The sequence below is a fragment of the Mus musculus genome, chromosome 6 (assembly GCF_000001635.26).
Source record: "Mus musculus strain C57BL/6J chromosome 6, GRCm38.p6 C57BL/6J".
Lineage (NCBI taxonomy): Eukaryota > Metazoa > Chordata > Mammalia > Rodentia > Muridae > Mus > Mus musculus.
Window position 1 is genome coordinate 5,213,419 of NC_000072.6, and position 24,586 is coordinate 5,238,004.

The window sequence follows — 24,586 nt, forward strand, 5'->3', positions numbered from 1 at the left end:
TCTCTTTCTCCCTGCTTTTCTATAATAAAGCTCTAAAACCATAGAATGTCTCTGCTCATCAAGGCCCACTGTGCTTGGAGGATGGGACAGGTTTTCTCCTAATGAGCCATTTCTTTCTTTTTTAAATAATTTTTATTAGGTATTTTCTTCATTTACATTTCAAATGCTATCCCAAAAGTCCCCCATACACTTTCCCCCCACTCCCCTACCCACCCACTCCCACTTCTTGGCCCTGGTATTCCCCTGTACTGAGGCATATAAAGTTTGCAAGACCAAGGGGCCTCTCGTCCCAATGATGGCTGACTAGGCCATCTTCTCATACATATGCAGCTAGAGACCTATAGGGTTGCAGACCCCTTTAGCTCTTTGGGTACTTTCTCTAGCTGCTCAATTGGGGGCCCTGTGTTCCATCCAATAGCTGACTGTGAGCATTCACTTCTGTGTTTGCCAGGCCCCGGCATAGCCTCACAAGAGATAGCTATATCAGGGTCCTTTCAGCAAAATCTTGCTGGTGTATGCAATGGTGTCAACGTTTGGAGGCCGATTATGGGATGGATCCTAGATATCCCTCAACAGAGGAATGGATATAGAAAATGTAGTACATTTACACAGTGGAGTACTACTCAGCCATTAAAAAGAATGAATTTATGAAATTCCTAGGCAAATGGATGGACCTGGAGGGCATCATCCTGAGTGAGGTAACCCAATCACAAAAGAACTCAAATGATATGTACTCACTGATAAGTGGATAAGTGGCCCAGAAACTTAGAATACCCAAGATACAAGATACAATTTGCAAAATACATGAGACTCAAGAAGAACGAAGGCCAAAGTGTGGACACTTTGCCCCTTCTTAGAATTGGGAACAAAACACCCATGGAAGGAGTTACAGACACAAAGTTTGTTTCTGAATTGAAAGGATGGCCCATCTAGAGACTAATGAGCCATTTCTAATCTCCTGTTAGAAGGCCTTCCTGTGCTCCAGTCAAGATCTGCTGCACTCACTCTCGCCGGTGTTGGGAACCTCTTCCCTCATCCCTCTCTCCTATAACCCTGGTGGCTTTTGCAAAGTAGCTCTGGGGTTCCCAGGTAGGGCTGCCCCTTGGCCACTCCCTGAAGACTGGGTCAGAGGCTTAGATGCTCACCCTGGGATGAGTGGATGGTAGATAGCAGCCCTCCCACAACTGACAGACCAGAGAATAGGTAAAACTCTGGCAGTGTGTGGGTTTTCCCTTCCCCCTCTTCCACAGGGCGCCCTTTTTAGTTCCCAACAATCCCAGAGGCTCACAGAGACTGAACCACCAACCAAAGAGCATGCACACATGGGCTGGACCTAGGTCCTCTACCCATGTGTAGCAGATGTGTCGCTTGTTCTTTATGGGGTTCCCCTAACAGTTGGAGCAGGGGCTTTCTATGACTCTGTTCCCTGACTTTGGATCCCCTTCCCCTAACTGGATTGCCTTATCTGGCTTCAGGGGGAGAGGATGTGCTTAGTCCTGCTGTCACTTGATGTGCCAGGGCAGGTTGGTATCCCTGAGGGGCTTTCCCATCTCTGAGGAAAAGGCCAGGAGGAGAATGGAGGAAGGACGTGTGTGAGGCTGGGATTGGAAGGAGAGGATGGAGGGGCTGTGATCCAGATGTAAAGTGAAAAGATGAATAAATTAATAAAAAATGTGGTTCCCTAGGACTCTTAAAGAGAAATAAATATACATTTTAAGGCACTGATTTTCTATTCTGTTTGTTATAATAACCGATTCATCAGTAATTAATAAAGTTATAGTTTTCTAGTTATTTTTATTTCCTAAAATTTCAAAATTTATTGGCATAACTTATCAACTTTTCTATCTCTCTAGTGCCAACTTATAACCTGCACATTTTATTTGTCATTTCTGACACCATACATTTGAAATTTTTTTCTTGTACATCTCATCAAATGAGCATTATTTTTGTTTTAGCTATTGTTAATTTTTCTAAGGAATAAACATATAGCAACTGTTGAATATTTCCATTAGATATTGATTTTTCTGTCTCGCTAGTTGTACAAGCTATCATTAAAGAATTAATCCAGAACATAGCTTCTGAAACCAATCAAAACTTTAGGATTTGCAGTTTTTATGAGCAAGCAGAAATTGTGGAGATTTTCTGTGATGTGGCTTCAGTAGTCACTGAACATTTCTGGTACATTCTATTTTTACACAGGTCACCCATCTTTGATAGAGGAGAGGACACCAGGATGTTAGCATTGATGCAGCCTTTTTGGAGGATCATAGTTTTGTTCTTACTGTTTTCTTTCTTGAACTTCTTTGGGCTTGGTTTACTGTTCTTTTCTCTCAGCTAAACAATGCTTGATTTGGTACCATTGGTCTTTTCTACTATGAATGGATAAAAGATTAACTTAAGTTGAATTTCTGCTGCTTTCTTTAAATTTTAATTATAGGAAATTTTTATTGTTTCATTAAAATAATGTTTTACACAGGATCCCACTGTGTAGCCCAGGCTGGTGTTAGACTTATAAACTTATTTCTGTTCCCTCCATGTAAGGACTGCAGTGATATGTCACCAGGTCGAGTTCAAATCCCATTCTAGAATCATTTCCATCCATCTTCTGTTGTAAAATTTTTTGGCCCATTAGGTTATTTAGAAATGCTGTTTACTTTCAAAATAAATTTCTAATAACTTCCAAATAAGATAATTTTATAGAATATTTAGAAAATTGAGGCAAAATTTATTTGATTTGTAACCAGTCAGCATACATTATTGTCTTCATTGCCTGCCCAGTATGGAATCAATACTTGAATATGATCTTCATTAGTTAGAAAAAAAGTGAGCCCTCAAAAGATTGGTACAAGTTTTTATTATATTAACTCTACTCGATACAGTTTGCTTTTATTTGTATCCTACTTATATATTTCTAAAATTTCTATATATACTAATACCTAATGAATATAATTAAAACCAGTGCTCTATTATGACAATTTATTTGTGTTTTCATTCTTATATCTCCCTATATAAGTCATCGTTTATTCAAAGTTTTCATTAGAAACAGGGTGACCATTTTTTAAGGCTCTCCAGGAAGCTTGTCAGAATGTTTCCATGGTGAAGAATGTACACTGCTTTTGTAGAGGAGCCAAGTTCCATTCCCAGCTCCTGTGCTGAGCTGTACATGGCTACTTGTACCTCCAGCTGCACAGGATCTGATACCTTCCTCTGGACTCTGAAGGTACCGCCACACACACTTAGCATACACTTCAGAAGACTCTGAAGTTATTGGACCTTCTTGCCGCAGACCCTCTGGATCCCATTGTCTGTGTAGAACGGGTCTATGGGGCAGGTGGGCAAAGCGTCAGAGGGAATGACAGACAGACCAACACAGGAGAGGTTGTGTAGAATCTGAATGTAATTTGTCAAATCAAGCATCAAACTTTTTATACAGAAGAAAATAGGGAAGTTGGGTGACACACCAACAAGGTACAAAGAGGTTACTGGATTCTTACACAAAACAGAGGAATGCAAACACAGAAGGTCTGACAGGAACCACCTGGGATAGAATTCATTGTTAACAACTGGGATCAAAAAGAGCTCCACCTAAGGTCCACTTAATCTTAGAAGCCAGGGTCAAGGGCTTCATGCCCTTGCCATAGTTCCTATTTTAGTCTATTGTATAGTCTACCTTCCCCCTAGGCCATTGTAAATATGTGTGTATGGGTGTAACTCAGCCATCTATAGTTCTAAGTATCTACTCTGGTTCCTCCTTAGGTCTCAAACTTCCTTCTTCCTAGATGATGGTAAATTCCTGTGTAGGGCAGTCACTTAGTTTTTATTCAAAGTGATAGTGTAATATCAGAGGCAATTCTGAATGTCACTGAATAGGCAACATTCTTACTGAATTCCAAGCCCATGGTCAGCTCAAGGACTTTCTAGGACATTAGAACACTGGCAAAGGCTTAGCTATGTCAGAATTCAATCTTAAAAGGCACTTATAATAAGATAATACTAAAAGAGAGCACGTGGATCCATACACCAGACTAACTCGGGAATAGTGTATGAGTATGTGGTTGAATGAGAACGCCAAACTCCAGAAGTTGAGTTTCCGTGAAACTCTCTGCCTCTTAAGTGCTTCCAGGCCTCTTGGCCTGTCAAGCTGACTCAACCGGAGTGTGTGGCACCTTCTGGGGTTTCCCTTTTGACCATGGTAATGTTTTCTTTTTGATGATGCCAGGCTTTTCGCTTCTGACTCTTTCTAAAGACTTTGGATTTGATATTCTGCAATTTTACCAAGATATGATATGTATTTCTAATTTGCAATGTGATCACTTATTTATTTATTTATTTATTTATTTATTTATTTATTTATTTATTTATTACAAATTCTATATTCCTTTCTTCTCGGATTTCAATTTGTCACAAGCTAAATCCCTTACTTTAGCCACCATGTCTCTCTCTCTCAGATGTGCATGTCTACGTTTTCTGTTAAGTATATCATTTTCTTGCATATACTCTCCCATGGGCTACCTCTCATTTCACTCTCTCCAGCTCTGTATCATCTCTGGTTGAGTTTATCCATTTCTTTCTCTTCCTCTCTTTGTCCCTCACCCACTTCCTTTCCTGTTTGTTTGTTTTTGTTTTTGTTCTCCTTTTTCCAGTCTTACTACCTGATACAACCATATGTGTCTTAGGGTTTTACTGCTCTGAACAGACACCATGACCAAGGCAAATCTTATAAAGACAACATTTAATTGGGGCTGGCTTACAGCTTCAGAGGTTCAGTCCATTATCATCAAGTCATGAACATGGCAGCATCCAGGCCGGCATGGTGTAAGAGGAGCTGAGAGTTCTACATCTTCATCTGATGGCTGATAGCAGAATACTCCTTCCAGGAAGCTAGGATGAGAGTCTTAAAGCACACACCCACAGTGACACACCTACTCCAACAGGGCCATACCTTCTAATAGTGCCACTCCCTGGGCGGAGCATATGTTTCTTAAAAACAAGTCTAGATTATGCTCCACGTGACTCACCCAGTCATCCATTGCCTTATATGAGTATGCTTTGACCTGATATTTTCTTACAGCCTGCATAACCTCAACAGGCAACAAATTATTTGCCCTCAGTAGATTCAAAGATGGATGTTGAGATCCAAGCGTTTTTGTAGTGCATAGTATAAAGTCATAAGAGGGCCTGCATTTGGTTCTGCTAAGGAGGTGTTTGTTAGTTTACTAACATGGCATAAGTAAGCTCATAACTTGATATCTTCTATTGCTGTGATATTTTGAAGCGTTATACTTTGTGTAATATTTAAGTCAGACTGAAAATATCTCCTCAAACATTGGTCATTCTAGGTGGTGAAAATATTCATGATTCTTTCTCCAAGATTTTTGAAATAATGAGAGCATTTCTGTCATCTATAGCAGTTGCCTTGGGTAATAACTCTCTTCATCTCCTTCACTCTATTTAACTGTAACTTAGAACTCAATGATTAAGCCCTCAGTACCCCTCCTCCATTCCCAGAAAACCCCTACTCTCTTGGTCTCTGGTAACTACCAATCTACTCTCAACTTCTTGGGGCTTCAGAATGGCTTTGACCATTCAATGGGAAACTGAGTGACGGCAGACATATGATTATCATCTCTCACCTACATCTGATCTCTTCCTTCTGTTTTTCTCAATGCCAAAGCAACTGTCTGTTCAGGCTTCTGGGAGTGGAATGTGGGGCCACTTCACACTGACTTTAACCTAAGCTGGGAATTCAGCTCTTTGAACTCTTGGATTTTCTAGGATATGGTTCACTATCCCACTCCCCTTGGATTTAGCTTATGCTTCTTTTATTCAGTTAAAGCCTTAATAGTCAAATGTTAAGTAATCCAGTAGTTATGATGCATAGGATAAAAAAGAAATTATCATATTTTTCAAAATGGACCGAGTTACAAGTGTGCATGGCTTTTAATCATTAGTTTTATTTGGAGTCTTCTCAATAACTACATTTTGTGCATGCATGGAGTTGTGCATGCTTGCATGCATATGTACGTGAAGGCCAGAAGACAGCTTCTGGGGTTGCTCTGTAGGGCATCAACTACAATGTGGTGTTGTTGTTGTTGTTGTTTGAGGCAGCTTCTCACTGGCCTAAAGTATACTAAATATGCTAGGCTTTTAGCCAGAAAGTACCAGGAATCTCCTTGCCCGGTGCTGGCACTACAAACACAAACCACACACCTAGCTCTTTTATGTGGGTGTTGGGGATCAAAGTTTGTTCCTCATGCTTACAAGGCAAAGAGTCGAACAGCTAAGCTCTCGGCAACATACGGCTGTGTTTTGGAACTTAAAAGGTGACATCTCCCTCTAACATTCAGCTGGGCTATTCCTTCCTTGAAGTAATGAAAGTTATAAAATCTTAATGTCTGAATAAAAAATGATTGCACAGGTTAAAAGTAAAGAGTATTATTTTGTCCTGGCATAAAACTATTTACAAAACTTTTAACTAAGCAGTGTTCTTTAGAATATAAACAGGTCTCCTTAATTCCCCATTACCAAATACACCTTGTGGGAGGGGATGACAGGACTCTCGAAGCTCTAGTGTGGCAAATGTAGCTCTAGCAGGCCTCTCCCTTCTCTCCTATTCCCTCTGCCTTGCTAAAAATTCTTAGATCACATTCCTAAAGCCAGTCCCCAAGATCTATTCCCTTATTTGGCCACTTCTCCTCCCAAAGCTGACTACCAAGGTTCACCTATGAAAGTATTGAAGTCTAGCAATCAGATGTCCTCTTTGACTCACCAAATTAACATGCCCAACTAAAATTAATCACCTTGTGTGGTAGCATACACCTTTAATCCCAGCACTGCACTCAGGAGGCAGAGGCAGTCGGATTCCTGTGAGTTTGAGGATAGCCTGGTCTGTAAGAAGAATTCAAAGGACAGCCAGGACTGTTACACAGAGAAACCCTGTATTACTCCCCCCAATAATAAATAAAAATTAATAAATAAACACCTCATCCTAATATGGAGGGTTTCCATTTTACCTTTATAATCACCATTTGCCTGTGCTCCATGCCTGTATCCTCCCTATTCAGAGACAGTCCTCTCCCCACCCCGCCCCCACTGCCCCCACCGCCCCCACCACCCCCACTATGGGATAAATACCTCTTCCCTTTCTCCCTTGTCTCTGCCCCCTCTCCATTGTTGCTGTTCCTTCTCCCTCTTCCTCTATCTCCTGTGTTTGTTCCTTATCTGTCCCTCTGGGGCAAATAAATCTTTGTGCAGAAAACTTGGTCTTAATGTTCCCTACGGGAAGGGAGGTGGTTATGAACTACAAATCATTGGTTTTTGTTTGTTTGTTTGTTGTTTTAACCAAGAAAGGAATTCTTTATTTATTCTCATCAAATTAAATTTAGATTTGTCCATTAGTACATGCCATTTGGGCATATATTTTTTTTCATTTTGGATTTATTGGTTCCCATCAGCTGGAGGCTGCTTACTAAGTGTTTATTAACTAGTAGAGAAGATGAACATGGCTGAAGGTAACTGTCCCGGGGCCTTCTCATACACTCAGAGCCAAGATTGGTGACATAATGGAAATATTGGTATAAAAAGCCTTATTCAAAGAAGTACACGAGCATAGCATGCACCAAGCTAGCTGATGCGGTTTTTCAGATTTCCAGAATCTTGCTCCCTGTATGGCAAATCTGTGTTCAAGAAAGGCTTTAGAGTTTAAAGATGAGAGTCAGGATCTGTGACTGGAAGATGGTACCATATACGAGACAGACAGAGAATGGGAATCGTAATAGTTAGCCATTCGCTTCTTCACTCTGTGGACTGCAGAAGCCTCAGACTATCACAGCGGTCGGAGGTGGTTTTAGTGAACACTTAACAAGGAGCACAAATTCAAGTGAATGGGAAATGTAAGCCGATACAGCCTACGCATCACAGAGTATACAGGGTGTTGGGCACATACAGTAAAGGACACATGGGTATCTGGTTGCCACTCACTAACTTGATTCTTGATTTCATGGATATACGTTTCTATACTCCTTTACTTTTCTCCATAAGAAAAACCATACATACAATCACTGATAATTGTAAATAATTACAGTTCCCCTTAGCATACAAATTACAATTTTACTTTTGCCAAATATAAAGACGTTTTAGAAAGATCTAGAGGTCACAGTACAGAGCTTTGTGAAATATAGTACCTATGAGCATTCTCTTATGATACACAGAAGCCACGGTGCTGCCCTGAAGCACAGAGCCGTTGTTCGCATACAGTGTGCTCACCCTGGGCTTATCTGACAAAGAGTCCTGGATGCGTAGTACCTGTCAAGAGAAGAGCACTCATTACTGCACTGTCCAGGAAAAGCTATACAGAGCTATTTCCCTTTCCACCGATTCTGGGATAACGTATACTTTTGGAAACCCCAAAGCTAAAGCTGAAGTACATCTGAAAGGTACTGATGTCCTAACAGCAATCATACACGAAAATGGACTAGCTGTTAACATTAGTCAAATTCCTCTATAGAGACCTTCAGCGGTTTGATAATGCAGGTATCCCTAGAGAAGAAACTTGGGTTCCATAAACACTTCTCTATCTCCTGAGTTGCCAGTGGTTACCGTCTGTGAATGTGCCATTGACTGAGCCTATAGCATGGAGAGAGAATCTCAGGACAAGAAGACTAAAAGACAGTCAGTCAGTTAGCCTAACCTGATGGTCAAGAAGGTGGCCACCTTCACTGCTTAAGGACTCTGTATCTGAGAGGCAGCTGAGAAACAGAAAGGAAATGCAGGAGTTTGGAGGCACTGCTGCCTAGGTCTGCTATTGATCGCTAGGATTAGCACACCCAGCTTTGCTAACCAGTAAACACATAAGGGTTCAGATTTCCAAGCAATCTGGATGAAGTTCACAGGGTGGGGGTGGGGGTGGGGATGACAAAGAGAGGGAGCAAAGGAAAACAGCCAATCACTGAAGCGCCCGTCATCTTTATTCATCTCTTGCATCAGAATGAAGCTTTGGATTTTTTCCCCTTTACTTTTTGTTTTCCTTTTTAGCTCCAGCAATTCTGCTTCCAGTTTGCTATAAGACAACGTTGAAGCTTGGGTCTCAAGCAGAAGCACAAGACTTTACTGAGTGGAGAGGGGTCAGTCACTGTGGTTAAGTCACTCTTATCTGAAATAAACTTGTTAAACCTTGAAAAGTAGAGAACATGATCTTTAACAAGTTGTTAACTACTTCACAGTGATATTTGCATTCATTTTGTGCTGGCTGGTTTTATGTCAACTATTAACACAAGTTAGAGTTATCGGAAATGAAGGAACCTCGATTCCAAAAAACAACAACAAGTAGTCACTATAAAATTTGGCTATAGGGCATTAAAAAAAAATTTATTTATTTATTATATGTAAGTACACTGTAGCTGTCTTCAGACACCCCAGAAGAGGGCATCAGATCTCACTACGGATGGTTGTGAGCCACCATGAGGTCACTGGGATTTGAACTTAGGAACTTTAGAAGAACAGTCAGTGCTCCCACCCACTGAGCCATCTCTCCAGGCCTCTTTTTTTCCCCCCTTAAAATTGACAGATCCGGGCTGGTGAGATGGCTCAGTGGGTAAGAGCACCCGACTGCTCTTCCGAAGGTTCAGAGTTCAAATCCCAGCAACCACATGGTGGCTCACAACCACCCGTAATGAGGTCTGACTCTCTCTTCTGGAGTGTCGGAAGACAGCTACAGTGTACTTACATATAATAAATAAATAAATCTTAAAAAAAAAAATTGACAGATCCTGGAAACAGAAACTAAACAGGGACACAGTGAAACTAACAGAAGTGATGAAACAAATGGATTTATCAGATATCTACAGAACATTTTATCCTAAAACAAAAGGATATACCTTCTTCTCAGGATCTCATGGTACCTTCTCCAAAATTGACCATATAATTGGTCACAAAGCAGGCCTCAACAGATACAAAAATATTGAAATTGTCCCATGCATCCTATCAGATCACCATGGACTAAGGCTGATCTTCAATAACAAAATAAATAGAAATAAATAGAAAGCCAACATTCACATGGAAACTAAACAACACACTTCTCAATGATACCTTGGTCAAGGAAGGAATAAAGAAAGAAATTAAGGACTTTTTGGAGTTTAATGAAAATGAAGCCACATCATACCCAAACTTTTTTTTTTTTTTTTTTAAAAAAACAAGTCAAAAAAAGCTTTTAATTGGACATTTTGGTAGGAAAAAAGAGACCAAGATTAAAGTCTTCTCCGATGTCTAGTACTAAAGGTCACAACCAGCCTGGGCAAAGCCACTAGTAAATGTATTTGGCAATAATTTGGAGAACACTTTGACAAATATCCAAAAATTTTAAAACATGTAACTTTTGACCATGAGCTAGGATTGCACAAGTACACAAGACCTGATGTAGATAGATCATCTTTGAACATATCCAAACTTATGGGACACAATGAAAGCATTTCTAAGAGGAAAACTCATAGCTCTGAGTGCCTCGAAAAAGAAACTAGAAAGAGCACACATTAGCTTGACAACACACCTAAAAGCTCTAGAACAAAAGGAAGCAAATTCACCCAAGAGGAGTAGATGGCAGGAAATAATCAAACTCAGGGGCGAAATCAACCAAGTGGAAACAAGAAGAACTATTCAAAGAATCAACTAAACGAGGAGGTGGTTCTTTGAGAAAATCAACAAGATAGATAAACCCTTAGCCAGACTCACTAGAGGGCACAGGGAAAGCATCCTAATTAACAAAATCAGAAATGAAAAGGGAGACATAACAACAGATCCTGAAGAAATCCAAAACACCATCAGATCCTTCTACAAAAGGCTATACTCAACAAAACTGGAGAACCTGGATGAAATGGACAAGTTTCTAGACAGATACCAGGTGCCAAAGTTAAATCAAGATCAGGTTAATGATCTAAACAGTCCTATATCCCCTAAAGAAATAGAAGCAGTCATTAATAGTCTCCCAACCAAAAAAATCCCAGGACCAGATGGGTTTAGTGCAGAGTTCTATCAGACCTTCAAAGAAGATCTAATCCCAGTTCTTCACAAACTATTCCACAAAATAGAAGCAGAAGGTACTCTACCCAACTCATTCTATGAAGCCACAATAACTCTGATACCTAAGCCACAAAAAGACCCAACAAAGATAGAGAACTTCAGACCAATTTCCCTTATGAATATCGATGCAAAAATCCTCAATAAAGTTCTTGCTAACCGAATCCAAGAACACATCAAAACAATCATCCATCCTGACCAAGTAGGTTTCATCCCAGGGATGCAGGGATGGTTCAATATACGGAAATCCATCAACATAATCCAGTATATAAACAAACTCAAAGACAAAAACCACATGATCATCTCCTTAGATGCGAAGAAAGCATTTGACAAAATCCAATACCCATTCATGATAAAAGTCTTGGAAAGATCAGGAATTCAAGGCCCATACCTAACCATGATAAAAGCAATCTACAGCAAACCAGTAGCCAACATCAAAGTAAATGGAGAGAAGCTGGAAGCAATCCCACTAAAATCAGGGACTAGACAAGGCTGTCACTCTCTCCCTACTTATTCAACATTGTACTTGAAGTCCTAGCCAGAGCAATTCGACAACAAAAGGAGATCAAGGGGATACAAATTGGAAAGGAAGAAGTCAAAATATCACTTTTTGCAGATGGTATGATAGTATATATAAGTGACCCTAAAATTTCCACCAGAGAACTCCTAAGCCTGATAAACAGCTTCAGTGAAGTATCTGGATATAAAATTAACTCAAACAAGTCAATGACCTTCCTGTACACAAAGGATAAACAGGCTGAGAAAGAAATTAGGGAAACAACACCCTTCACAATAGTCACAAATAATATAAAGTTCCTTGGCATGACTCCAACTAAGGAAGTGAAAGATCTGTATGATAAGAACTTCAAGTCTCTGAAGAAAGAAATTAAAGAAGATCTCAGAAGATGGAAAGATCTCCCATGCTCATGGATTGGCAGGATCAATATAGTCAAAATGGCTATCTTGCCAAAAGCAATCTACAGATTCAATGCAATCCCCATCAAAATTCCAACTCAATTCTTCAACGAATTAGAAAGGACAATCGGCAGATTCATCTGGAATAACAAAAAACCGAGGATAGCAAAAACTCTTATCATGGATAAAAGAACCTCTGGTGGAATCACCATGCCTGACCTAAAGCTGTACTACAGAGTAATTGTGATAAAAACTGCATGGTACTGGTATAGCGACAGACAAGTAGACCAATGGAACAGAATTGAAGACCCAGAGATGAACCCACACACCTATGGTCACTTGATCTTTGACAAGGGAGCAAAAGCCATCCAGTGGAAAAAAGACAGCATTTTCAACAAATGGTGCTGGCACAACTGGCGGTTATCATGTAGAAGAATGTGAATTAATCCATTCCTATCTCCTTGTACTAAGGTCAAATCTAAGTGGATTAAGGAACTCCACATAAAACCAGAGACACTGAAACTTATAGAGGAGAAAGTGGGGAAAAACAGTGAAGATATGGGCACAGGGGAAAAAATTCCTGAATAGAACAGAAATGGCTTGTGCTGTAAGATCGAGAATTGATAAATGGGACCTCATGAAACTGCAAAGCTTCGGCAAGGCAAAAGACACCATCAATAAGACAAAAAGACGACCAACAGATTGGAAAGGATCTTTACCTATCCTAAATCAGATAGAGGAGTAATATCCAATATATATAAAGAACTCAAGAAGGTGGACTCCAGAAAATCAAATAACCCCATTTAAAAAATGGGGCTCAGGACTGAACAAAGAATTCTCACCTGAGGAATACCGAATGGCAGAGAAGCACCTGAAAAAATGTTCAACATCCTTAATCATCAGGGAAATGCAAATCAAAACAACCCTGAGATTCCACCTCACACCAGTCAGAATGGCTAAGATCAAAAATTCAGGTGACAGCAGATGCTGGCGAGGATGTGGAGAAAGAGGAACACTCCTCCATTGTTGGTAGGATTGCAAGCTTGTAAAACCACTCCGGAAATCAGCCTGGCAATTCCTCAGAAAATTGGACATAGTCCTACCGGAGGATCCCACAATACCTCTCCTGGGCATATATCCAGAAGATGTCCCAACCGGTAATAAGGACACATGCACCACTATGTACATAGCAGCCTTATTTATAATAGCCAGAAGCTGGAAAGAACCCAGATGCCCCTCAACAGAGGAATGGATACAGAAAATATGGTACATTTACACAATGGACTACTACTCAGCTATTAAAAAGAACGAATTTATGAAATTCCTAGGCAAATGGATGGACCTGAAGGGCATCATCCTTAGTGAGGTAACACAATCACAAAGGAACTCAAATGATATGTACTCAATGATAAGTGGATATTAGCCAAGAAACTTAGGATACCCAAGATATAAGATACAATTTGCTAAACGCATGAAACTCAAGAAGAACAAAGACCAAAGTGTGGACACTTTGCCCCTTCTTAGAATTGGGAACAAAACATCCATGGAAGGAGTTACAGAGACAAAGTTTGGAGATGTGACGAAAGGATGGACCATCTAGTGATTGCCATATCCGGGGATCCATCCCATAATCAGCTTCCAAACGCTGACACCATTGCATACACTAGCAAGATTTTGCTGAAAGGACCCAGATATAGCTGACTCTTGTGAGACTATGCTGGGGCCTAGCAAACACAGAAGTGGATGTTCAGTCAGCTATTGGATGGATCACAGGGCCCCCAATGGAGGAGCTAGAGAAAGTTCCCAAGGAGCTAAAGGGATCTGCATCCCTGCAAATGCAACAACATTATGAACTAACCAGTATCCTGGAGCTCTTGACTCTAGCTGCATATGTATCAAAAGATGGCCTAGTCGGCCATTACTGGAAAGAAAAGCCCATTGGACTTGCAAACTTTATATGCCCCAGTACAGGGGAACGCCAGGGCCAAAAAGTGGGAGTGGGTGGGTAGGGGAGTGGGGTGGAGGGTATGGGGGACTTTTGGGATAGCATTGGAAATGTAAATGAGGAAAATACCTAATAAAAATATTTTTTAAAAAAAGATTTATTTATTTATTATATGTAAGTGCATTGTAGCTATCTTCAGACAAACCAGAAGAGGGCGTCAGATCTCGTTACAGATGGTTGTGAGCCACCATGTGGTTGCTGGAATTTGAACTCAGGACCTTTGGAAGGGCAGTCAATGCTCTTAACCACTGAGCCATCTCTCCAGCCCCTATAGAGTATTTTCTTAATTAGTTATTTTAGGACCATCCTTTGGGAGGTCCATCCTTGGCCTCGTGGTCCTGGGTTCTGTAAGAAAGCAGACTGAGCAAGCCATAGTGAGCAAGCCAGGAAAGAGCATCTCTCTATGGCCTCTGCATGAGCTCCTGCCTGAAGGTTCCTGCTCTCTCTGAGTTCCTGTCCTCACTTCCTTTGATGAAGAATAGCAATATTATGGAAGTGTAAGCTGAATAAACCCTATCCTCCCCAACGTATTTTCGTTCTGGTGTTTCATCACAGCAGTACTAGCCCTAACTTTCAAAGCAGACTAAGTGGCTGAGCTTTGGCAGGAAAGTTCTGTCTTAACTAGAAGTCAGCGGACTGTGGGTCTGAATAAGGACGCGTAGCTCACTAGCTGAGGAAATGATTCCAGTCGTCTCAGGCCTCGGTGCACTTCTGGAATTAATATATGTACATTATTATTGTATTACATATTTATAGAAATGTATAAATGGGCAACATTTTCATATAAATCTGCATATATAAATAATATAAATATTATATCTTATATATTTTAAATTTTATTATGAAAAGAATCTAAGGATAATGTGACAATATGTTGACTAAATAAACCTCAAAGTCCAAGGGATTGTTCTATATCCACTTGAGAGCTTCTAGGTTGTAAAAAGACAGATGTTAGCTGCAGGATTTTTATTCATTGGATAAATATTGTAGCTCTTATTTAAACTCCTGCAAGATAGATCTAGGATTTCTTTAGTATGTAGAGTAAGAGGTATATTCATCCAAAGACATTTAATCATGTTGTCTTACATCTTAAAAAAGGGTTTATAAAAGGAATCTATTACTTTCACATTTGACATGCTTTTTATTTATTTTATATAAATGTAGATATAAAATTAATAATGAAACTGCATAAAATATGTCAGGCTGTAGGTAACTGTATAAGAGTAAAAGTTGGTTTCCTTTGCTGAAACTTATTATTACATGTTATTTAATTTTTCAAGAATTTCATATATGAATACTGTATTTACAACACTTCTACCCTCACTCTATGCAACCCAACTCTTCCCATATCCTTCAGTCCCTCTCAAATCCATGATCTCTTCTTCTTTAGTTATTAGTTATATACTCACATGTACCCTGGCTGAGTATGTTTGGGTCTGATGACCATGTGCTTAGGGCTGACCACTTGGGGCTGGATAATCTATAATAAGGCTTGTGCCTGGGGAAAAATGAATTCTTCTTTTCTTAGCAGCCATTGATTGGCTGTAGCTCTTCATCTAGAGGCGGTACTTTGTGACATTCTCCCCATCTTTGCTGGCATGTCAAGTGCTGTTGTCATTATGGGGATTTTATTGGTAAATGTCTTCTAGAGATGACTGGGAAATTACACTCATAAATTCTCAACAATATGATTGCCTCAAGTATTTCTTGATGCTCTTTTAAAGATAGATATCATGACTTGTGTGTTAATTGCAAAGAAAAAGAATTAAAAACCAGCCACACCCTTCAGAAAGAAATGATCCCACCTTGGTAAATAAGCAGGCTAAGATTTGAATCTCAGTTTCTTAACTCACCAAACAGGTCACACCATTTTCCAGACCACACCTTCTATTCTAACCCAGTACCTGCCATACCTCTACACAGCAATCTTAACTTTCTTCATCTAACTATGCTGTGTTGTCCTATACAACTTATCTTCTATACTTTTCATTTAGAGTCTGTCCTTCTGCCTCCTAAGAATGGGAGCCTTGTATGGGTTTTTATGCTTGTTTAAAGTTTCATTCCATAGTTTATTAGTTTTACTAAGCATATGTGTTTCTGTGAGCACATGGGCATGCCGTACAGGCACATACATGCCATATCACTTGTGGAGTCCGAGGGAAACTTTGGCAGTTGGTTCTCTCCTTCCATGGTGAGACCCAGCATCAAACACAGGTCATAAGGCTTGTGTGGCAAGGGTTTTCTTATCTAACTTGCCTACGTGTGTTTATTTTCTGACATAGCCCAAGCCTTAAAACAATATCTAGCAAAATGTAATTGCCTGTAATAAGTCTTTTCAAGGATCTGTGAAAGAATTTGTAGTTGTAGCTAAATTCAATGAAAATTTCCAAAATCTTATAATTATCATTAAACGGAACAATATATTTAATGCAGTGTCTTAGGCAGTTGGTTTAAATGTTACAGATAATTCAATGGTTTTCACGTTAGAAGATATATTTTAAAATAAGACAGTCTTTAATACTATCATATATTAGAATTTGAGAACAGAAGTCCATTTGCGGCAGAGGCTGTAGTCGTTTAACCCCTCTATGCGGCTGTGCTTAACAAATGAAGATGGTTCTACACAGTTCTCCCTCTCCGACCCCCTGACGGAGCTTCTAAGAGCTTGCCTTCTAGCTAAAATACAGTAGGACGAATCTATATCGATATGAATGATCAAGGTCATCTTTCCTCATCACTCTCAATAGCACAAAAACCCCTGAGAAGTTAGAACCTGCTGTCTGGCGATGATATTATATTGGCCCCTGGTGGGTGACTTTAAAAATGTTGGAGCCCCATCTCTCTAACTGCCAATATATCTACATTTTTGCGTAAAGATTTTGTTTGGTTCTGGAATATAAATGTGACCCACGTGAATCCCCTCAACATCACTTCAGTGAAATTTTCACCCATGTAGCTTTCCATGTTAGTTCAAGGAGATAGCGATACTTACTTCTGACCCTGGAGGATCCTCAGGGTTATAGATCAACAGCTTCATGGGGTTAGGGTGGCAGCCTGCCAAAATATCTCCCGTGGCTGGATCAACGGTCAAGTTATCCACTAAGGTTCCCAGCTGAATGACCTTCAACAAATATGAAGTAGTAAGGACACCATCTCAATGTTCTTCTCTGCCCTCCCTGCCTCTGGCCAGCTCTTCCAGCACTGGGCACTAGCATTTCTAGGGGCTTGGTGATAGCCCTCTAAAAGTGTAAATAGATGTGCATCCTTAAAAGCATCCCTGCGTCAAGTATGAGACTAATGTGTGGGACCTTGTTGTGTGGGTTGGCTGGGGCATCCTTACCTTCACTGGAGTTAAATCCCAATTATCATGTTTTTTCATTATGTGAATGTTCTTAGCTGTTACATCAGCTACATAGACAAACCTGTAAAGTAACACGTACACTTAAGCAAGTCTTAATGCAGTATGACACTGTGTCTTATATAAAATTCATGCTAGCTTGAAGAACCCCCGTGATGTCTCTCTATAACATTATAAAAGTAGATAACCGAGTGGTATTTTTAATACTATTGAAAGGTTTTATAGGCATCTGATGTGAAATGTGACCATAAAGTGACAACTAGTATTGCAGATGACATACAGACTCAATGTCATTGCTGAGTAGACTGAGGAAAGAGCATCCTTCCAATGATAGAGTCCACACTCCCAAACTTAGTACTTGGGAAAACAATGGGGTGGCAACGAAGCTCAATCACATTCATGTTTTTAAAACACAAAGAATATTTCGAGGCAATTTCTTTTCTGTAGTTGTTTTTGTTTTGTTTTGTTTTGTTGAGAATGGTCCCACTGTAGCTTTGACTGTCCTGGAACTGACTAGGTAGAACAGACTGGCCTCAAAATCACAAATATAACCTAAGTACTGGCGTTAAAGACATGCAGCACTACATCCAGCCCAAAGGCATGCTCTACAAGGATCATCTCTGTTCATGATCTCAAATCTAAATGTTGTTATTCAAAGTATATTTCTGGTTTGAAAACCTTTACTTCTTAATCATTTGTCAAGAATGTTTGCTCTTAAAATTTCATGATTTCTTAAAAACAGCCATGGAATAATCGTAAGTCTGACGACTATACCATCACATGTCAAAGGCAGGCTTCCTTCTCTAATAAGAGCTTTTGGAGCTAGGCGTGGTGGCGCATGCCTTTAATCCCAGCACTTGGGAGGCAGAGGCAGGCGGATTTCTGAGTTCGAGGCCAGCCTGGTCTACAGAGTGCATTCCAGGACAGCCAGGGCAATACAGAGAAACCCTGCCTTGAAAAACAAAACAAAACAACAACAACAACAACAAAAGCAAACAAACAAACAAACAAAAGGGGCTGGCAAGATGGCTCAGTGGGTAAGAGCACCTGACTGCTCTTCCGAAGGTCTGAAGTTCAAATCCCAGCAACCACCTGTAATGAGATCTGATGCCCTCTTCTGGTGTGTCTGAAGACAGCTACGGTGTACTTACATTAAATAAATAAATAAATAAATAAATAAACAAATAAATAAATCTTTAAAAAAAAAAAAGAGCTTTTGGTTAGCCTGACCTTATTCATGTGGTTAAATAACATTTGGGTTCATAAAGTGCAGAGATAGGGAATACTCATCCTGCTTTCAGAAAGAGTGTCGGGGAGGAGTATATTTAGTTATGTAAGAATTTGGAACAAGGGCCATATTTTTGAGTCATTCTCTTTCTACTGGAGGGGACTTGAAACTCAAGAAAACAAAGACCTTTAAGGATCACAAATTTAGTATGAACTGTGGACACACCTGAGAACTTTATTCACATGCTAACTACTTGAACCTAAGGGAACTCTTAAGGTAAGGAGCTCTTCAAAGTATCAAGGGCAAAGGACAGAAAATAAAAACCATACTTCTGGTCTAGTGAGACTGTGATTCCGTTGGCAGAACTGAATCCTTGGGCCACAACTTTGACCTCTTTTGGGCTGTAGAAAACGACGGAAGTCCAGTGAGGGTCCAAGATCATCTCCAGAAGTACCAAGAAATAACTGGTAAAGTAATGGTCTCTTGTGGCATAGAACTGCTCTGGCCCAAGAACCACAATGTCATTCACACTAGAAAGAAAAAAGTGGAGAAATCCATTAGGTATTTGAGTATCTTGATTATTGACAAAGCTACTAACATCTACCTAGATAAATGTGTTTACCCACAAACAAAATCTGGACTTATAGATGTCAATGATAGTTTTCTGTGGTACATATAGTATCTTCATGTTCCCTCTAGAATTAGCCTTAATTTTAAAAGATAAGCACTGTCATATAACTTATTTTGACCAAAACCAATGTGGCTTCTTTTCTTTGTGTGTATTAGTGTGCATATTCATATGTGTGTCAGGGGAGAGCAGGTCAGAGGTCATCTTCAGGTGTAGTTCCTCAAGTGGTATCTACCTTGATTCTTGAGGGTTTTTTTGTTGGCCCGGAACTTCCCATGTAGGCTAGACTGGTTGACCTATAAGCCCCAAGGGTTTCCCTATGTCTGTCTCCACATCACTGTGATTACAAACATGTGCTACCATGCCTAGCCATGTGTTTGTACTTGAGTTCTGAGGATCAAACTTGAGTCCTCATGCTTATAAGAACTTTACTGACTGAGCCATCTCCCCAGGCCTTAATGAAAGAGCTGGAAAACCAAAGAGTGATCTATTGTATTTTCATAGAACCATTTTTTCCTGAGAGTATACTATTCTGTCCTCCTAGGAACCTAAGTGAGGACAATGAGACACTAGGTCCCTTAATTACCATGTGCAGCTTCAATGAGGAAATCAAAGAAACTGGCACAACTTTGAGCCATTGGCATTCCTTCCTGTCATTATCTCTTAACCAAGTCTACCTTGGCATTTATGTTTTCTCTAAGCAAGTAAGATAATGGGTGGTACTCTTTCTTCTGTTCTTCCTCTTAAGAAAGCTTTGAATTTGTAATACAACCAGTGTTGTGAATGCATGCCCATTTTTAGAAAAGAAAGCATGAAAATGTGACTTGAAAATTAAGAAGACAGATGAAAGATTTGTATTTATTATGTGTGTGTCTGTGTGTGTGTCTGTGTGTGTTTGTGGGTACACACTGCACGAGCATGAACGTGTGTGCGCATATGCACACTCATGAGTTCTCTAGGATATCTGTAACAGTGCATTGCAGAGGTCCGAGGACAGCCTGCAGAAGTCTGTTCTCTTCTTTCTACCATGTATGTCCCAGAGATCAACCACAGGTTGTCAGGCTTGCTGGCAAGCATCTATACCTACTAAGCCATCTCATGAGCTGAAAGCCTTTGCTGTTGTTTTTTGTTTTGTTTTAAACAAATACAATTTTAAGAAAGGGAAGTTTGGATGAATCAGAAAATGTTTTGCAATTTTGTGCAGTTTGCCCTGTTGCTAGCCTATCCATCTTTCGTGACTTGGCCTAAGTGGCCCCTCTGCCAAAAGACCTTGAATGACATCATAAATTGTATTCAAGTCTTGCCTGGCACCCTACATTAAGTTGCCTCACAGTTTCCTCCTATGAGGCTCTGTTTTGCCCTTAGTACTTGTTGCTCAATGTGTGTCTTAGAGCCCTTCTCAAACTCCTACTTAGATCCTGCAGTCTCACTGGGCTCTTTCCACTGTCAAGTAGGAACAAATTCAACCAGTTCTGGGGAGGTTTCCCACAGGTGTCACTTCACAAAAGGTCACAGCTATGACCTCTTGCCTCCCACTGCAGATTTGTCAGGTCTCAAAGCACAGGATAGCACTGGTGTGACTCAAACATGAACAAGTTGACAGGGCAAGAGTGAGAAGTTCCTTGAGGCACCTTTGACTAAGGAGAAATGATGTCACAAGATAAACTCCTTTGTCTTTTTTTTTAATTAGGTATTTTCTTCATTTCCAATGCTATCCCAAAAGTCCCCCATACCCTCCCTCCCCCACTCACCCACCCACCCACTCCCACTTCTTGGCCCTGGCGTTCCCCTGTACTGAGGCAGATAAAGTTTGCAAGACCAATGGGCTTCTCTTTCCACTGATGGCTGACTAGTCCATCTTCTGATACATATGCAGCTAGAGACACGAGCTCCGGGGTACTGGTTAGTTCATATTGTTGTTCCACCTATAGGGTTGCAGATCCCTTTAGTTCCTTGGATACTTTCTCTAGCTCCTTCATTGGGGGCCCTGTGATCCATCCAATAGCCGACTGTGAGCACCCACTTCTGTGTTTGCTAGGCCCCTCCATAGTCTCACAAGAGACAGCTACATCAGGGCTCTTTTGTCTTTCTTATCGTGGTCAGATCATTGTGAAACAAGGCTTATGTTGCCTCTTCGAGGTAACCTGATTTCAAGCAGTGTCAACTGCATTTAGTAATGGGTAACTTGACAGGGCACCTCTACAACTTCCTCATGTATGTTCCCTGGGTCTGTTATAATAAACTGCCATCAACTGTAGGGATTAAAAAACAAAAGTTATTCTAAATGGTTCAACAGAGTAAGCATATTGAAGCAGGGAGTTAGCAGAGCCATGATCCCACTAAAGTCTTGGTGGAAAGATCTGTTCGTGGCTTTTCCACCATCAGGTCCCGCTCCCTGACCTGTAGATCTCTCGCTCCAGGTTTGGGAGAGTATTCATCATTGTGTGGCAATCTCTGCACTTGTCTGCCTTCTTACTGATTAAGGATATATCTTAATCCACTAAGGCTTCATCTTTAACTGGGTATTTATAAGCAAGATCACATTCTGAGGTATGTGTGGAAGAAATTCAAACACAGGTTTTAATACAAAATTTTTAAAAAGTGGAGTTTGGATGACTTGGGAAATATTTTGCAGGTTTTTTGTTTTGTTTTGTTCTTTTTGTTTTTTTTTTTTTGTTTTTTTTTTTGTTTTGTTTTGTTTTGTGTTTTTGTTTTTTTTTCGACAGGATTTCTCTGTAGCCGTGGCTGTCCTGGAACTCACTTTGTAGACCAGGCTGGCCTCGAACTCAGAAGTTCGCTTGCCTCTGCCTCCCAAGTGCTGGGATTAAAGGCATGTGCCACCACCGCCCGGCTATTTTGCAGTTTTTAGGACATCATTCAACTCATAACAATCCCTTTTCTTTACTTTCCATTCCCTAGCAATCCTGTGAAGTTCAGATCCACTGTGGCCTCAAGAACCTAGTGATGCTTTTAGTTCATAAGAGGGGAAAATATCTCTTACTGCTTAAACCCTGACATTGATTAAGGAATAATAATCGTCTAAATTCAATAAGAATGATGCTGATCATTGCAAATTAAGAGCTCACTTTTGATGGACCTGGGATTACGTGGTGATTTAGTCACAAGCTGACTCGGGCCACCTACCTGGCCCACAACTTTTTTTCTTCTTCTTCTTCTTCTTCTTCTTCTTCACTTATACATTTTCCGTTTTTATTTTGCCCCTTCGCAATGCCCAATGTATTTATAGTAATTCCAAGAAAAGTATAAGATATACTACATTTTATTATAGAAAGTCAGAAAAAATGAGTTGATCTTGGAAAAAAAGATCATCCTTTGCAAAATTTAACTTGTCCATATTAAAGACACGGAATGCAATGTTTGCAGAATTTTCTTTTCCTTGGGTGTCAAGTACTAAATCAACTTAAATATTGCACTCTACCAATATTTATATCATCAAAGAGTAATGTTATGGTTTCTCTTTTTTTATTAGGTATTTTCTTTATTTATATTTCAAATGTTATCCCCTTTCCTAGTTTCCCTTCTAAAAACCCACTATCCCCTTTTCCTTCCCCCTGCTCCCAACCCACCCACTCCCACTTCCTGATCCTGGCATTCTCCTATACTGGGGCATAGAACCTTCACAGGGCCAAGTGGCCCACAACTTCTATGAGACTCAGTTTACTTATGCTTGTTACTAAATGCTATGTGAAAATAAGTTAAACTATTTTGACTTGGCACAGAGTCAGCACACTTAAGGTAATCTTTATAAGTTCCCACCAGTTGTTTTTATTTATTTTTATTAATTTTTTATCAGCTTCTTCTTTAAAGAGTTGGACATAAAGAAATAACCCATCTGGCGGTTGGTTATAATACCCAGTGGGTAAGACTCAGAAAACACAATCTACCACGATGATTGGCAGGGGGAGTAGGTGTTTAAGGAGAGCACAGGATTGAGTTGCTGTGGCAAAGAGGTTGGAATTGGAGCTGGGAATCTAATTGAGCACCTTTATAGGATTAAAGAGCTTTCAGAAAGTTGGAAAATATAGAGACATTCAATCCTGAACACAGCAATGTCTACTGAGGCGCTGGGCAGTCCCACCACAGGGAGCTTTAGAAAGCTTTAGAGAAAGAGAAAAATCTTCCGCTTGCGAAACAAAAGCTGGAGAACGCCTGCTGAAGGGAAGAAAGCAAGGTGCACAGTGGAGGGCCCGAAGAAATAGACCGAAGACGCGTGGTTTTAACTCCATACCTCTTGAGAAGTTCATGTTTTAGAGTTTTCAGGTGGATGAGAGAGCGTTGTTGTTCTTCAAACTTAAATATCTCCACAGTGGAGTCCATGTTGGGGTGATTCACGACATAAAGATAAGCAGTGTTGTCTGAATGGGAGAGGGGAGGGGAGAGATCATTTCAAAGAAAGATACAATTTCCAGGAAGTTTAAGCGAGCTTCTTGAAACCGTTATTAGGCATCTTTAAAAACCCAATCATCTCCCAGGTCTTTAGTTTTGCCTTGAGATGGGGTCTTGCTATGTTCCCAAGCTTATCTTGAGCTTCAAGGTTCCAGTTGTGAGTTGCTGGCATTTTATAGGCAGGTACTACTGTGCAACGGCTGCTTTTATGGTACTGCCTGCCTGTCAGGTCATTAACACCAATGCTAGATGCTTCTATTTTTGGAGAAATTGAAACTCCAGTAGGGGATATCCCAGCAATTTTATCAACATAGCAAGTTTACCAAGCAATGGTGCAAAGCATGGGTGTTTGTGCAATGGTCTCCACAGCCTCACTAGCACGCCCTCTCTAAAGAGAAGAGATGGAACTTCAGTGGTAGGCAAACATGTATGTCACTCTCCTGGATGGTTTGTCAGCAAACAAATCATGTCTGCTGAGAAATTTTGGGGTGTGTCACAAAGGTCTACATTTCGACAGAAGTTCAAGAAACCTCAGGGCATGCGAATGCTTTCAAATAAGCCCTTTCCCAGATGGACAACGAACTTCTAACACAAGTGAAATACCTGAGTAGAGTAACTATATTTACTGAACTCAGTGGACTTGTAAAGTAAACACGCCAATGGAAACAAGCCAGCTAATCCTAGGCATCACCAACCTCAAGAATGCTCCCAGATACCTGCTTTCACTCTGGAATGTAGAGTGCCCTGAAGAGGATTGAGGGTAGTGGCCTTCATAGACTTATTAGAAGCTGTGTGTCTGAGGTTTTGAGGGACTGGTCTGGTCCTGTCCTCTCACTGTGAAATTTGTTCTGTATCTCTTGTTCCTGTTCACTTCCTCCATGTAATTACTGAACATGTAATGGAGCAGGTCTGAGGCCTGACATATGAAATTTACATTCAGGGCCCTTGACCACATTTAGCTGTTCCAGGCAAATT

General features: G+C 40.3%; 1 protein-coding gene across 5 annotated transcripts in view; it reads right to left on the reverse strand.

Moving 5' to 3' along the window:
- Positions 1-2,837: 2,837 nt before the first annotated feature.
- The window catches only part of Pon3 (paraoxonase 3), a 40,030-nt gene continuing 18,281 nt past the window's right edge, over positions 2,838-24,586 (reverse strand). For 3 of the 5 annotated variants that reach the window (XM_006505089.4, XM_011241062.3, XM_030255426.1), the window contains 5 exons: positions 23,454-23,580; positions 18,906-19,106; positions 17,331-17,412; positions 16,983-17,111; positions 8,007-8,304 (listed from right to left, as the gene is read on the reverse strand). In XM_006505089.4, the coding sequence (XP_006505152.1) occupies positions 8,146-8,304; positions 16,983-17,111; positions 17,331-17,412; positions 18,906-19,106; positions 23,454-23,580 (698 nt within the window). In that variant the 3' untranslated portion in view covers positions 8,007-8,145. Of the gene's footprint in view, positions 8,305-16,982; positions 17,112-17,330; positions 17,413-18,905; positions 19,107-23,453; positions 23,581-24,586 lie in introns of all 5 variants that reach the window. The other 2 variants (NM_173006.2, NM_001363812.1) reach the window with 1 other exon arrangement.